This window comes from Sturnus vulgaris, chromosome 6, assembly GCF_052056855.1.
Source record: "Sturnus vulgaris isolate bStuVul1 chromosome 6, bStuVul1.hap1, whole genome shotgun sequence".
Classification (NCBI taxonomy): domain Eukaryota; kingdom Metazoa; phylum Chordata; class Aves; order Passeriformes; family Sturnidae; genus Sturnus; species Sturnus vulgaris.
Window position 1 is genome coordinate 12,414,620 of NC_142248.1, and position 17,394 is coordinate 12,432,013.

Below are 17,394 nucleotides of genomic sequence, written 5' to 3' on the forward strand. Positions count from 1 at the left end.
ATTGAGATGACAAATATATATTCCAAGTATAAATGAGCTCAGCTGTGAAAATTAAGGCTGTATAAAAACAGTAATACAAAAACCATGAAGAAATATAATTCTACATGCATAGCACTTACATTTATCTGTATGTTACACACATGAAAATTAATTGGACAAATCTTTAGTTTACAGCAATATGGATACACAAACCTTTATGAAGTCTTGCATCCCATAGCATCAACTTGCTTATAAAGCAGGGCTTTTCAGATCCAGCTTCTTCTTTGAGACATATTTGACAAAAGATCTGGCGAAAGTCACCTGTAGGGATGAAATTACTAATTTGTACAAGAACGTTTCAATAATTAAATTCTATGACACAAGAAAATTAGAATTACAGTATTCTGTTACTTAGAAGAAAAAACAAAGGCATTTAAGAATTACTTTTAACATTTTTTTCTCCAATGAATGTATTCCCACATATGCTTTTGCCTTACTAATTTCTTCCTATTACTCTTGCCTATCTACTTTAATAAGCCCTGTGATGCAGAAGAATATTTTAAAATGAAAATGATTTAGACAGCTTTGCAAAGCAGATCCATAAGAAGCCTTTACCACGTCAGCACAGAAATGCACAGGGTTAGGCAAGCCTCTGCTGATCACTGCCTCAGGCCTTGAAAATCAGTCTTTCGCAGAATTTCAGAAGTTCTACAATTCTACAAAAATTTTATATTTTCTTGCACCTATCCATAAACATGGTACTTGAAGTAGTGCTGAGGATCAACATAATGCAGTCAGCCATGGGTTTTCAACATTCCAAAATGAGGCCTTATGTTACTCATTTGAAAAGGCAAAGTGAAGAGTAACGAATCAAATTCCTGACAATTAAAATTATTAAATTCTTGATTCATGTTCTACCACTTGAAACAAAACCATGAAAAGAACAGGAACCAACAGACCACAAAGTTCCAGCTGAGTACAGAACATCAAGCTCATAAAGACAGGAATGTTTGACTTCCATCTTTGTACTTAAAGATTCTCCTAAAACATGAAAGTATCTGTTAACTTACCTGGATTAAAAAAAATCAAACTTTCACTAGAAACTTTGAAATAATCCACACTCAAAAATTGGTACTGATTAAAAGCACTGTGTGAGGAATTCAGAACAGCAGGAAAACACCGTTGGCAAAATAAATACAAACTTGAAAATAACAGAATACTGTAACTTGTAAAACACTGTAAAGAATTACAAAAAGGTACAGTTCTGATCTGTGTATTTCAAGTGAAAGATCAGGAAGCATTCAGAAAAAATGAGAAGCAATTCACTCTAGTAACAAAGCTTCCAAAGGGGCTAATGCAGACCACCAGATTTACTTATCAAGAAGGAGGATAGGGGGTGAGTAGAGTTTTATCTATGTATATTTGTATGTGTGGAAAAATTTTATAATGGCTTCAGGGTGGCAAGACACAGGTATGAAAGAAACAGTAACAAATTAAAAGTACATTGATTCAGAAATCTTTAAAACCATGAGCATCATCAAACACCAGAATAATGTGTGAAAGCTTGAAATAGGCTTTCTGCTACTGGAAAATTTTTTTCATTAAGGTTTTAATTTGCTAGTTTTACTGACACTTCCTAATGAATCACAGCTATTAAATCTGAAGCAGGAATTGATGTAAGCAGAGGATGTATATTTTCACTGATAGAGATGTTATGTTGTTTTCCAGCATTCCAGCACTGAGGAGGGTAGATTTAAGTAAAGGAATCACACACAGTGTGTGTGATGCTGAAAGTGAGAATAATAAGACTTTGAGCTAGTGCTCCATCAGGGAAACAAACACATTTATTTCAACAAGAAGGAACAGAAAAATACTGCTATTCATAACCTCACTAATGGATATCAGCACCCATGCTACTGCATTATTAATTTACTAATTAGGAAGAACATCAAAGTATTTTAATTAAGGGAATATCATATGTAACACTGCTTAATTCATTCAAATACTGGCATGGCATTATTGTAACCAAACCCAGTAATGCTTACTTGAATAGCTCATGAGTTTGTTCAGCCAAGAACCAAGGCGCAAGGCAAACTTCTGGTGTGCCATAACATCAGCATGCAGCACCTCCACATGGAGTGGTCGTTGAGAAACATTTTCAGAATGCCTCTAGGAGTCAGGTAAATGTTAGTACATATTAAATAAAATAACATTGACTTTATTATTTGTTTTCACTGCCCACCATTTCTCCAAAGCAAAACAAAGAAAACAGTTTGATGATTTATTTCTGAAGATATCTATCTTACTCAAATGTGGTGGTGCAAATTCAATTCCAAAACTTCCACAGGCAAGTTATAAAACCATGGAAGTACTGAGCTAAAGACTGTACAGCAGACAAGTAAGTGCCCAGTTTTAATACTAATTAGGTTGGCATAGGGTGGTTTTTTGTGAAAAATACTTTAGAAACTTACCTTAATTTCTTCTTTTGCTTCCTGACAGGCAGCATAATCTCCTGCCTTAACAGCTCTACGACCCTGTTTAAGAAAATATTGAGCATGAGACCAATACGAAGCAAACCCAAAACATCACAAGTTCAGTCCTTGCTATGTTTTTTATATATAATATAAGAACAGGGCACAATATCTCTCACAGTGCTATTAAACATCTAGAAGCAAGTAAAAATTAACATAATTGTCAATAGAAAAAAAAAGCTATCTAAATTAACAACACAAGAACTAAGTAAAGTCTGGGTATCTTATTATTAAATAAGGAAAATTCATGTACACATTAAAACAGATGAGAGAGATTTCTTCAGAATACTTTTAATACAAACCAGATCAACTTTCCTCCTGACACAAAGTACATGAAATAGAGTATAACCAGAGATATGTGCTTCCTAAACAAGTTCTCCACACCTGAGAAACAAGTGTTGACTGAGAGTTGCTCAGCCGTATGTCCTTCTTTCCTCAAGCCTCAGCAACCAGAAACAGATTCTATAACCAAGTGACTGTAGTAGTAACTTAATGATTAGAAGGTGACTCTCTCTGATCTCCTAAATGCACTGACCTCTTTATCTATGGCAGTTGTATGCAACTGGGCTTCACCAAGCTCACAGCCAAGTGCCCTTTGCAGGCTGTAGATGACATGATCATAAGAATGGTGTTCATCATTGAAAAGGACACAGTAGTAGCTGTCTGCCTTCTCTCTGCTGGGAAAAAGGTAATACATCATAGAAATAAAAGTCAATTGTAAATAGTGTCCTATCGAATACAGCTTAATTGATAGCTTGAGAAGAACGTCAAATACAATTTTAAGAAGTTATTCAAGTAAATCAAGCATATTCTTCATACTAATGACACCCCCCCCACCATCTATGCCAGAAAAAGCCATAGAAATTAAGTATGAAGTAGAAAAGAGAAGTTTCAAAGTTATTTGATATTTCCTTATAAGTTCCATTCTCTGTTGTTTTATGAGCCCATTTGTGTTGTAATGTGATACACAGCCTTCCTCCATTTTCATAGAAGCATGGAATGGTTTGAGTTGGAGGGGACCTTTAAAGTTCATCTAGTCCAGCCCCCCTGCAACAAGATCAGGTTGCTCAGAGCTCCATCTAACCTGACTTTGAATGTCTCCAGGGATGGTCTATCCACCAACCCTCTGGGCAACTAGTTCCAGTGTTTCACCACCTTCTTTGTAAAGAACTCTTTGTATTTATTCTAAATCTACCCTCCTTGAATTTCAAACCATTAGCCCTTGTCCTGTTGCAACAGCCATCACTAAAAGGTTTGTCCACATCTTTCTCTCAAGCACTGTGGAAAGCATCCTTGAAAATTTGCCAGCTCAGTTCTGCTCCCCTGTCCCATTGCACCCCATCAGTGTCTCCCAAGACAGCCAATGGCACCTGGTGGGTCTCTCCACTCCTGGCATTTCCTCCCCTGTGCACTAAGACCTGCTGCTTCACCATGGCTCAGGCTGGCTCAGGAGCACTTCCCTTCAGAGACTGATGGTGGACAGTCACACACTACTTTTCCCATGAAGTATCAGAAGATTTTCTCTACTATTCTCATAAATATACCACAGTGCTGTTTACAGGGATTTCAGCACTAATGTCTGCATGAGTATGAGACTATCTCAGGAAAAATTATAACCCAGGTTGGTAAAGCATTGAAGAGAAAGTTAGAAATACTCCCCACCTAATGGTGAGCTCCACAGGCAGTTCCTTATCTTCCTCCCAGATAAGCATATCTACAATGTATTTTATCACAGAGGGAAACACTCTCCTGGAATGCTCCATAATTTCTTCATTCAACTGACATTCAGAATTCTGGAAAATATGAGGTAATATTAATATGGAAAATACCCTGAAAAAAATTATAAGGGGGTTGGTAGAATACTTTATTAATAGAAAATTATATAATATGTATATATATAAATTATATATACATACTTGTACTATAATCAGGAAATTATCCCTTCCATAATTTTCAAGGAAATTACCCTCATCTAATTTCTTCTTTTCAAAGTTATTTCATCCCAAAGGCTCTCAATATTATTCCAACAGTTTCATATACCTTTCTCTATGCATCCATGTTTTCTCTAGGACTAGATTATGAAAAGCCTCATCAAATGTGTTAGTTTCACTTGTTTTTTTTTAAAACTTGCATTCAAAAAAAGCTGCTTTCTGCATTTCCACAGATATTAAAAGTTTGCAGGGCAGACCAAGCAACAAGTGGTAAACAAATTATTCCTAATTGCAGCTTCAACCATTTTTAACTCTGAAATCCATTAACTTTCTTCAAAAAGAAGGATGAAAAAGTGAAGGAAATTTTTGTCTCATTTTTCTGTAAGACCAGCGCTTTTTATTCCCCTTCCATTCTATTTGCTGACCAGAACATAAATAACAGCACATTTGCTGCAAAACCATCAGGGATTAGGGGTCTGCTTGCAATGACAAATGCTGAGGTTTTTCATCCTGATCATCTCAGAATGAAGAACTCTGAAAAAAATCCGAATTTTACCTGAAGCAGCTGTTCTGCCTACATTCTAAGAATTCCTTGTAAAATGACCTATTTCTTGTTAATATGCTCCTTTACAAGGTACAATAACCATGAGACATCCTAGCACGAGAGCTTAGTTTCAAGGCACAGAAATTTTTTTTAGTCATAGTGACAGATCATACACCAGAAGTAACTGAAAATGTAATTGTTCAGTAATGCAGAAAAGAGAAAATATTAAAATCAAACTTCTAAACATTTGCTAACTGCTGGGAATTATTTGTAAATAAGAACTGAGTAGAATACTAAGAAAAAAAGAAGAGACTGCAATTTTAATTCCAAATGAAAGACTCAAGTGCACAAGACAGGTAGATGAAACTGTTTCCAAACAAAAAGCAAAAAAAGCAAAGGATGTCTAATATATATGTTTGATCCCAAACACCTTGGCCAAGGCAATCCTGATTCAACTTGACTGAACCTGCTACATGAGTTATACAATACATACACACTCATATACGGGAATAAGCAGGTAACATTTACAATATTTATTAATTTCACTCGACACAATATTCTTACTTCTTTTGGAGAATCTGATGCTCCAGGCTCATGTTTACTACACAGTGGTCCAGCTTTCCATGCCTCTGTATCCCCACAGTCACAGAACCCACCTCCAGTGGAGCTATGCATCTGGAAAAACCATGTATTTCAGTCATGAAACATGCCCATAAAAAACAAGAGGAAAAGAGCAATGTGCATTATTCAAATCAAACACAAGTATAAACATCTACTTAAAAATAGAAGACTCACTACATAACCAATGGACTTACCAAAACTTATTTTAAATAAAAGGAAACTTACTAGAGTAGAAGTAAGTGGAGGTAAAAGAGAAACTTTTTGAGCAGAAAATAAAGGTAATAGAGTTGCAAGTCCTAAATAAATTTAACTTGAAAGTAAGTGAAAAAGCCTATGACTGATGAGTGTTTCATAAATGGCAAAGTATTTCTAGGTTTATTCACAAAATTATAGCAAAGCTGTTTAATACCTTCTTTACATTTACCTCATCAAGCTAGAAAATAATATAAAAACACAATGTGCATATTAAACAGATATTTAGTAGTACTCCTACTTCTAACCAAAGAAAAGATTATATGATCAGCATCTATATGCATTTTTATAATTTTAACTTTGCATTGCACTTTCAGAAGAGTACAAATTCTGACCCTCCACTCTGGCAAAAAGTTCAGACAAAAACTCAGGCAAAAACAACTATCCTTAGCTTCCTCCAAATCCCCAATCTTGAAATAATTCTAAAAAAAACTCTGACCCAATAGAAAGACATTCAAAAATCTGTTATTTACCTGAAACATTTTAAAATAACCTGATCTAATTAGACGTGCTTCGAGCAGGAGGCTGGACTAGGTGACCTCCTTAGGTCCCTTCCAACACAAATTATTCTATGAATCTATAAAGAGCACATACTGTATTCTTTAGATGAAAATGCTACAAATCTGCTCCCACCTGACTACTTATTTCCATAACTGATGTTCTGCCTGAAGAATTTACTGAAAATTAGCAACATGACAACAGCTTCTCAGCCCAGCCGTGGTTCCAAAGTGCTCTGTAATCATTACTGTTTTCCCTGGGTTTCCACATTACTTTTATTCCAACAGAATTGACTGGGACTTAAAACACAATTGTCGTTTTCAGTCATAGCTTTTTGCTCTGAACTACACTTCCATGAAATTCCAAAAGAGAGTAACACTGTATGCATTAATAAACACTCCTTTCTCTTTTGCTTCTTCAATCAGCAAGTAGCTGTTCTTAGAAGAAGCTTTACATAGCTAGAAACACAAGAGAGAGAGATTAAGTAACTCATAAATCCCAGATTTTTTTAATAATAAAATTACTAATGGTTTATATGCCTTTATTATAGCCTCAAAAGAACTTCTCTAAAGCTATAAAGACCATTTCTTAAAATAACATTTTCCTACCTTGTACCGGTGGTTCTTGTGAATGCTGTTCTGGAAGCAGTCAATACAGAGCACACAAGTTGGATCAACTGCACAGTCTCTGCAACAAAAATGGTAAGTGGAAAACTTTCTAAAACAAACATCTGAAATTTTCATGCACAAAAGAACATGTTGCTCTGCAAAAAAAGAAAAATTGAGACTAACAACAGATTCAAATTATAAAAACATTGGCTTCAGTCATCTTTCTGTGACATGAAGTAATCAGTCTCATTAAGTTTTAGCCAGGTACTCAAATCTGCTATACCAAATTCTGTCAAAAACATGCTCAATTTCCACTTTCAAAACTTGCTTAGCAAAACTTTACCAGGTTTTGCCAAGAATAATCACCTAGGAAAACCAGTGAGGACTCTGAATTAACCTTTATTATTGTTTCCAACATCAGTCAGTAGTCAGTCTGCTGATTAAACTTTTGCTACACTTCTACTAGGTTATGTTTCTAACTTTTAAAATAGAAGTTAAATTCTGAAAAAAAAAAAATCCTTTCTAAACAAGCTAGGAATATATACTTTGAAATGTAACTTCTACAGTTTCACTCATGCACTTAAATACCTGAAAACATGGAATTACACTCATGGGCAATCTAATTCCATTTTATCTCATGTTTCACATAGATACTTTTATATATTGTTTTTCCCTTAAAGCATGGACTTTACAGTGTAATTTATAAACAAAGTATATAGAGAGCTTTCATTTTGACACTTCCTCAATTCTAAAGGATGGATTTTTTTACTGAGAGTGCTTTTCATCGTTAATAATATTCTTTCAGTACTTCTAATTAAACTTTCTAGGCTTTTAAAATAAATTGAAAATTAGAATAAACTATGGCAATAGCATCATATTAATGCTCATCAACTGCCAGAACATTCACCACAAAAACTGCTGGGTTTTAAACATTAATATATTTTTATTCATGACACTCATTAATGAATTTGTATTAATAGGAATTAATAAAATTAATTATATCAAATCAATGAGCTGCCATCTTTAATATACTGCAGGATGAGAAAAAAAAATGGTGAAAAAATTACCATTGGTCACACAGCTATTGCCAAAGCAAAGGACTGATGATGCTCAGAAATGCTGGATTGTTTCAGGCTTTGAAAGGGTGAGTACTTCCAATTCAGGTACAGACTGCATATTCATACCCTATACTCTGACACTTTTAACCAATAGCTTTCAGTACTTTTAGTAACTTTTCCCTTTCCTTCCCCATTTCTCTGCTAGAGCGTTCTTTTCATATGCAATTTTCCTCATTCTAAAATGGTTTGAAATGGGAAACAAACGCCAGCATCAAATAAGCAAAGAAGTACCACAAGCAATGACTAGTTAGCAGCACAACTGATTTTCTTAAAGCATTTGGCTGCATTATCTCAGATGGGAACATTGATGACAACACACCTTCATTCTTACCTGCAAGAGTATGTTGTCTCCCCTCCTTTGAACACCTTTCCACAGAGCTGGGAGGTTCCACTCTGTTGTAATTTCTCCAGGAACACATCTGGGTCCTCCCCAAACAAATAACATTCCAGGGGGTATAATATTGCTGCCTGGACCATTTCTTCTTGTTTCTCCACCAAGGGGTCCATTTCAGCTGAGTAAATATTGGGCACATGTTTTGCCAAGCACTGTAAAAATGTAGCTTGGAAGTCGAATCTTTCATCACACCACTGCAACAAAAAGCACACCCATTGATAAATAAGCAAATATGTACATGTAAAGAAAATACGATTACACACTTCTACTGTGAATTCAGAAGTCTTTCCTACATCAAAAGTAAGTTACTTGAGCAATAAAATCCAAGAAACCATGGATTTCCAATGATTTCTCTGTTACTTTCCACCACAGTAATCTCTGTTCCTTTGAAGCCTTCTACTAAAACACTCTAAGACAGGAGCTGGCAAGTGCTATGTTACTGTAGAGAAACCCATGCACTAATTAATTTTCAACTACACTCTTCCCAACAGGCCAACCAATACATGAAACTTGATATCTGTTCAGCTGCTGACAAATGGAAAAAATTGTCACAGCTGGGCAAAGTTTGGGATTCATTCCTTTGCCTGCTGATAGTCACAAAACATGTACCAACTTAATGGTCTTCTGAAAGCTTTGTTGAAATGGTCATCAGAGGTTAATAGTTACTGAGGAAGAAAGAAGCCCAAACGATCATATAAGCTTACTGTCATTGGGAAACCAGACTAAAATGCAATATCATTTTTGTAAGACAATTAATGAAAGTACTTGTGTTTTGAGTTGAGGTTGTTAGTCCATAACTTTACTTCCAACTTCTTACTTCTCCAAACAGTTCTCTCCAATTGTCCTATTTCTGTCTATCAAGTCTGAATATTCTCTCATGTTATTCCCATGATTTAGAAATAACATTAGGTTTTCCCCACTGCAAATCAGACAAGGCTCTTAAAGACAACATCCTTTCAAACACAATCTTGGTTAACGTCCAAATATCACAGAATATACTAAGTTGGAAGGGATTCACAAGGATCATTAAGTCCAAAACAGGGCAGCCTCAAGGACCACACCATGTGCTTAAGAGCATTGTGTAAATGCTTCTTGAACTCTGGCAAGATTGGAGCCACAATCACTTCTCCAGGGAGTCTGTTCCAGTGCCCAAACACCCCTTGGAAGAAAAATCATTTCCTAATATCCAACCCAAATCTCTCCTGATGCAACCCCATGCTGCTCCCTCAGCTCTTGTCACTGGTCACCACAGAGAAGAGATCAGTGCCTGTCCCTCCTTGTCCTCTCACAAGGAAGTTGCAGCCAGCAGTGAGGTGTCCCCTCAGTCTCCTCCAGGCTCAACAGACCAAGTGACCTCAGCCACTCCTCACACAGCTTTCCCTTCTGGGCCCTTTGCCATCCTTGCTGCCCTCCTCTGAATGCTCTCTCGTAGCTTTGTATCCTTCTTATACTGTGGTGCCCAAAACTGCACACAAAATTCAAGACAAGTCCAAGAAAAAAAAAATATGTAACTTCATAAATAGCTCTAAAGGGAATTTTCTCCAGTTTGGCAAGTAGGGAAAGAGCAAAGCAACCACCAAATGGTTCAGCCTGAAAGAAGGCTCAAAGAAGTAGACTATTTAACTTTTTATGTGAAAAGCCAAAAATCCTCAATCCTTTATTTTTTTGGTCATCAATGTTCCTCAGCATTACCCTTAGGTAGCCCATTACTTCATTTATCATAGTGAAAATGCATGTCAGAAGCCGATGGAAAAGATAAGCCATGGGTAATGTGGTCAAGCAGAACAGCAGATTGGTCTACAGTTGTATTAGAATATTCTTATTTTGTAAGTGCAGCAGCTTGATCAGTCTAATCAGATTTCTTGAATCACAAAGCATTTAAACCTATCCATTATTACCATATATATCCATTATATCTGTAGGTAATAGATATGCAACCTGTTTACATTTCCTACATGGACTCAAATATATATGTATTTATTTATTTTCACATATTCAGATTTAAGGAACAAAAAGAAAAGGAAAGAAATTAAATGATTGCCTTTTTATTTTAATTAACTTATTCAAATTTTTCAACTACCTAGCAACATTTTTATTAAATAAGTGATGCTTACCCTGGGCATAAAGGCAATAAATTGTAAAAAAGAACTAAAATTTAAATCCAAATTTATCAGATACTTTTATATTAACACTGAAGAAAAATATCACACGCAGCTGCTGGCTCTGAGAAAGATATTCACTTTTAAGAGGTAGCCAAGAACTGAATTACTTGATCATGTGTTCATTTTTTATGCGTCACATTCAAGATGAGTGGAAGTTAATTATTCTTATCATAATTAAACTTCATCATTTAATGTTTCTGCTTAAACATGTTTCCTGCTGTAACTTGTTTTTGTTTTATCTTACCTATACAGCACTATGGCATCATCAAATTCCCCTCCCAATTTGGTTACTGTATTTTTTAAATGCCAGAGGGTGGGATGTGGCCCCTTGCCATGCTCTGTTTGTGGAGCACAAGAGTCTGTACCCTTCCATCTTAATAACCCATGCTCCCAAGAGATGGTGCAAGTTTGGCTTCTGCACTGTTGGCCCAGAGCACATCATTGCTTCAAGAAACATAGGGCTAAGCTTCCCTGAAAATCTGCCAGAAGTGTAAAATGGTTTCTCACACAGTCAAACTCACTAACATTTCAAACATTCTCGTGCAAAGCTCTTAATTCTATTTAAATGTTGTTCCAAGAAGAGAGGGTAGGAAGTAGGAAAGGAGAGGGAACAAGGGAAGCAAGAAAACTTTCTCAAGCAGGCTGTCTGCCTTCTGGTAAGCACACTAAAATACATGCTCAGCCTGTACATCACCAGGAAATACTCATTATATTCACAAGAGAAACAAGGGAATTGTTTTTCTTATTTCTAAAAGCTGCACCAGGCTAAACATCAGACTTATCCCATATCCTCTGGGTCTCCTATGAGAACTAATTTATATCTTTCATCAAAAAAGTATACTATATTATGTTCAAAAGTATAAAATTACGTACAAAATTATCAACAATACAAAATGTGCCAAATAAAACATCCCCTAAATAAGTTTAAACTTGACCCTTCAATTTGTCCCCTTGTGCCCACATATTGAAACTCAACGGTTCAAGAAGCCCCACTTTCCTTTTGCTCATTCATTCCCTTACCTGAGCTTATACCTATCAAGTGCTCAATTGTTACAAATATATTTTAAAAAATAAATAAAATTATAAACTGATAGGTTTTTTGTTTTTATTGACAGGATGAGCTAGAAGCCTAGAAAAGTCAAACTGATGTGCAAGACAGTTGCAAGCTGAGATGGGGCTCACACTGCAGCTTTCTGCCCAGCCCTGGCATAGGCAGCCCTGAGAGGCTGTGGAAATGCCATCCCTTTGGCATATTCAAATGCCAGCTGGGCATGGCCCCTGGAAACCTCTTCTAGGTGACCCTGCTGGAGCAAGGAGTTTGAACAGCACGACCTGCACAGGTGCCTCAATCATTGTGCAATTCAAATGCTTTGTAAGGAAAAATCTTATTTCTTTGTCAATCTCTATTAATCTTCTAATTTCTGCAACTAGGAAGCTCTAGAGAAAAGCTATTTTCCAGATTTGATTCCACTCAAGAGTAAATGTGAAGTACAGCACTGAAAGAGGCAGAAGCCATGAAGTAACATGATTAATGAAGAAACATTACCATGTAACCAAAAGAATACTATCAGTCAGTTCTCCACAGCCCCCCAGGTACTCAGAACCTACTCGGAGAGCCCCACACACTGTAAACTAACAGAGGAAAGCCCAGAGGAACTGGCTGAATACACTCTACTCCAACTGACACTATCCAACTGGAAAATATTTTTGGACTGCAAATTTAAAATTATTGATTTTAGGGAAAATAATCACCTTCACATTTGGAGTAAATTAGAGCTTCTTCTAAGATCTGAAGTCTGAAATTGCTCAGCTTTTAAATATTTTTATTAGTGACCTTAGTAGAATTCTTTCAACGGGTTTCTTGGTCATTTTCTCACTTTTAATTAAAATTTGCCAAAGAAACAGCCACATCACGACATGGCCATTGTGGACATACACATGGCACTGAAATAAAACCCCCATAACCACAGACGAGAATGAGCTAAGGGAGTTCTCACTGCAGCAGCACCACCACAACCTTTCCTGCAGAGAGAAACACCACACCATGTTGGTGGGCATTCACAGGTATTGGAAACTGCAGGCAAAGGGGGCACTCAACCTGACACTAGTGAAGAGTGTATGCCAAACATACACATTGCCTCCTATCTCTAACCTGCTCCAGACCCATCTCTTTTCCTACTTCCACATTCCAATCCCATTCACCTTTTCTAAGATTAAGATAATTCTCAAACTGCGTGAAAGAGGAAGAAAAAGGGAGGCAGCAGGAGTTGCACAGCTGTGTTTCCCAAGTGTTAGCAGTTTTGTCAAAGAGGAGACACAGAAACCATTTTGTCCACTACATTTGATTTGTGCTGTATAACAGAAGGAATAATTTGTCATCTTTATTGACTCTTCAGAAGAACTCTGTGACAGAAGCACAGTTTCACAATACCCCTTGAGAGCAAACCATTAGGAAACAATTTCTTCTCTCGCATGGGAAACATATCCTCCTCTGAGGGATCTGACTAGTATTTCTTTCCATGTGTAACCATAGAGAGATTTTCCCAAATGTCACTTTCAACCAAGCATACAGATTTATCCTACATGTAAAAGGACAGCTTTTTCCAAACCCTTTAAATAAGCATCATGCCAAAAGGTGAGAGGTTGAGAAATTATATTTGCCTATAAATATTGCTATAAAATATACAAAATATCGGTCATTGATATAGCAAATATATCCATATCCAATTTTGTCTTTCACAAACACATTCCATTTATGAATACTACAAATAATAACAGGAATGAGAGAGAAGAAGTGTATCAGAAAAACATGGGAGGAAAAGTTAACAACACTCTCAATTCACTCTTCACCTGCAGACCAAGCATCAAAAGAGATTTCTCATTGCTATGACAGAATTTCTTTATCATTGCAGACGTTTATTATGTACATTAATTCAGTAGATGTTGCTTCCATGACAATTTTTGATCTACCTTCTAAGCACAGTTCTCTTGGAATTCCGAAGTCTTTTCAAACTAACAGCTTGCATGAGGCAATATTATAAAAAGCAGCTGTACTTTAACTGCACTGATTGACATGCTGATCTTAGTGGAAAAGTGATTGCCTAAATTTCAAGACTATTTTTAGATCTATGTATTAATCTAATCAGTGAAAAGGAATATTAATATTTATGAACATTAAACAACAAATTATGCAGGAACAGACACTACCGGCAGCATGAACTAAAACCTGTACCTGGTGCAGCATTGCAATTAAAAGGAAGAGTAAAATACTTTGTTATGCTTAGCAAATATCTGTCAGGCACAAGACAACAATACCAGCTGTCTGTCAAAGCAACTAGATAAAGCAGGATTTTAAAAGTAAATATTTAAAATGCTGAGAACATACTGATTTCAAGCAGGTGCTATTCAGCATAAATACCAAATGCAAAAGGCAGCTTTACTTTAACACACAGAACACTTGTTACAAGTTAAACAGAGATTAGCAGGACAACATCTCAGAAAACTTTTATTCTGATATTGTCTAACTAATTGAGGAAACATGACATTTTAAAAGAACATATATGCCTAAGTTCTTTGATAAGTATGCAAAATACTTGAAATATCTTCAGATGGGAAAGCTCAAAGGACTCTTGAACTAACATTTTCCTAAGGGTTCTGCTTTCAAAATTTTTGTTCCATTTCTCCTTCTTATTATTTTGGTTTAAAATTATCCATTTTCTAATAAAAAAATAAGATCCAACTAGAGTAAGAACACCTAGGCATTATTTTTAGTAAAAACAACATTGAGACAAGGCAATCTATTTCAGCCTCAAAGATACATATGCCACAAAGAAGAGGCTTCAAAAATAAACACTAAAAATTAATTAATATATTTATTCTTCCCCGCCTTAAATCAAACTGAACTTTTTTTTTTTTAGGAGCATAAATACTATCTCTGGAAGGGCAGAGTTCAGGGAGTTAAAATGGAAACTTACTCTATTTGTTTTGTCACATTCATATGCACAGCCAATGTTTTAGTAGAGCATCTAAGCTGTAAAAATTACTGTTTAGAACTCAAATACAAATTATCTATTTTATGATGCATCAGTCAGTTCCTTTATAAAACATGGCTTAAAAAACCAAACCATACTACCAAACTTTAGTATCCAGTCTGCTCTGGTTATCAGTAATTACACTAAAAGAAGGAAGTTAGGTTTCAAAAGTTATTTTCCCTTGGCACAACACGGGTAACATTCAAGACTGTCTAACATTGTCCTAAAAAAGTATCAATTTTGACCTCTACTCATAAAAGAACTTTTTGATGTCTACAGTCATTTACCTTTGGCCCCTGAGCCAAAGCAGGGTGCCAATTCATGTCAAAAGATGCTTTAATGATGCAGATGTTTGGGAACGAGACTCAAAACCAGCACAGACTACTAAAGCTTTGTCTACCTCGATTCCAGCAGTCACCAACCAGCTGAGCTGAACCAGAACACATGGCCGACCACCAGAGGACAAGTAACCACCAGCACCATCTGTTCCTGTTTCAGCTGCCAGACAGCCAAAACTAATGTCTTCTTCAGGGTAAACCAAGCACAGACCCAAGATGCTCTACCTCTTGGAAACTGCAGGTCACTTTTAAACCACAGGCACCACCAAAAGCACAAGAGCAGAGCTGCAGCTCATGGGAGTTAGCACCTGAAAGCAATCTGGTGCCCAGGAAGTCAAATCATGGCCTGTAGCTCTCTGCCATGCTGGAGGTGTCTCTATTGTATCTCCCTACCAAGTGGACACTCCAGCCTAAATATGCTGCAAAATTAGCAGGGTGCTACTACTAAGTAGGTTCAACAGGTAAAATAGTCAGGAATTCTAGAACTAATTTTCAAGTCTTTGAGGCATGCAATCTAATCAGCTTTTCATGTTCCAAATTTTTTGGTGAAATCTGCATTTAGTAGATGGCAACACACAACTAACACTAGAGGTAGCAGGAATTTAGTATCACGTAGTAAACCAAAACAATGTGCAAAATACTTATTTTACGTTAAAAGTTATTCTCCCTATAAAAATAGCACAATCATCTTTGCAGAGTTACTTAAAATTCAATTTCAAAGTCTCACAGAATATTATAAGTTCTGACTATTCACTTGACAGATCATTTTTATTTTGTTTCTAGAGAAACAAAGTAAATACTTTGATTCTTTCTTTGATCCTTTGGTCTCCTACATTTGAAGGAACAGGACATCCATGAAATGTATTAGCAAGCACCAGGCTGCACTCCAAAACACACAACTACGGTGAATATTTACAAAAGTAATCCATTAGTGGACGGTGGAAACCAACACCAGTGCTATTTTTAAAAATTTCCTGTGTATTCACACTGACCTAATTTTCCAATTATCATCAATTTTAAGATCCATTGTATACAGTCTAATTCTGCAGTGAAGGAATGTGCAGAAAAATTCAGGTGACTCTATCCATATTTAGCACCCATTCAGCATCCCTCAAGCACGTTCCCTTATACACCAAACCCTACCTGTTTATCCCTAACTTCTCTACTGCTGCGACATCTAGGAGACTTTGAAGCAGTTACAAGCTATCAGGAACATCCACTACTTTCTCCTGGAGCCACATACCTCTCACAACAGATAGCAGCTTACAATCAGCTCCCCCCTGCACTAGCAAAAGACACAAAAATTACCAATGAGTAAACATGAAAGCTGACAGGGAAGAAAAAAACCACAGCACTGCTTGATGCCATAAGGATGTGAAAGCACTTCAGTAAATACAGGGATGCAAACAGGATCTGGGCCATGCTCCAGTTACCTGTTGCAACTTTCACAGCTCCATTTCTTGGACACTGACACAAGTGTACAGTAAACACCGTTCTGCCAATATGCTGTGCTGTTCCAAACAGTGGCTTTGACCACGTGCACTTCAGGGCTTAATTACACTAAAGGATATGAAAATGAAATTTTAAGCAAAACTTAGCTTAACAAAGTAAAATTATACAGACATATCATCTGGTCTAAGCAGGTCAATTTAGTTTAGAAAATGCTGCAACTCCAAAAAGGATGCCTGACTCAGATGTCACTAACTTCAAGAAATAACCTGCACATGAATATGAATATCCCCTCCATATTACTACTTGATTATGACACATCCATAGTAGCAGGACTCCTCATATACTTTTTCTCAACTATCTTACAGCACTGAATGACACAAAAGATCTGAAATACTTAAAATGCACAAGTGCCTGTATCGTGTTTTATACTATGAAACTGAAATTTTGAATTTTCCTGTCTTTAAAGGAAATATCCTAATAATATAAGCTTTTCTCTTCTTGTACACCACTACACCACTTACATTTCAGCTTTTGTTAGGAGTTCTGACTGATGGTAAAAGAGAGAACCTTAAAGAAAAATCCCTTTTCTTCACAAATACTACTGAGAAGCTACACATACATGAAAATTTGAAGATTCAGTGTAAATTTTAAATCCTTGAAACAGCTTAATATCAAAGCCCTGCTCCAGGTAGCAGACACAAAAGCAGGCAGGAGTCAAACTGGAATTTGTTTAGAATACAAATGGACAACCAACCAAGGGCTGGATCCAGCCTGCAAAGCAGGCTTTTGTCAGGCCACCAGCAATGTTTGCTAGCCAACTACTAGACAAGCCAAAGCCAGCCCATTAGTCAGCCAAGTAAACAGTGGATGCTGTTGGGAAAGCAAAGGAAGTAGACTCGAGTTTGGTAGACAGGGTTTACTACTTAATCAGCATT

At 36.4% G+C, this 17,394-nt stretch overlaps 1 protein-coding gene across 1 annotated transcript in view; it reads right to left on the reverse strand.

The window, feature by feature from the left end:
- The window catches only part of UBR1 (ubiquitin protein ligase E3 component n-recognin 1), a 57,599-nt gene that overhangs the window by 37,756 nt on the left and 2,449 nt on the right, over nucleotides 1–17,394 (reverse strand). Inside the window, exons 2-9 of the mRNA XM_014869295.2 lie at nucleotides 8,414–8,670; nucleotides 6,965–7,043; nucleotides 5,550–5,660; nucleotides 4,173–4,303; nucleotides 3,046–3,187; nucleotides 2,451–2,513; nucleotides 2,025–2,148; nucleotides 193–300 (exon numbers count right to left, since the gene is read on the reverse strand). Of these exons, the coding sequence (XP_014724781.2) occupies nucleotides 193–300; nucleotides 2,025–2,148; nucleotides 2,451–2,513; nucleotides 3,046–3,187; nucleotides 4,173–4,303; nucleotides 5,550–5,660; nucleotides 6,965–7,043; nucleotides 8,414–8,670 (1,015 nt within the window). The remainder of the gene's footprint in view (nucleotides 1–192; nucleotides 301–2,024; nucleotides 2,149–2,450; nucleotides 2,514–3,045; nucleotides 3,188–4,172; nucleotides 4,304–5,549; nucleotides 5,661–6,964; nucleotides 7,044–8,413; nucleotides 8,671–17,394) is intronic.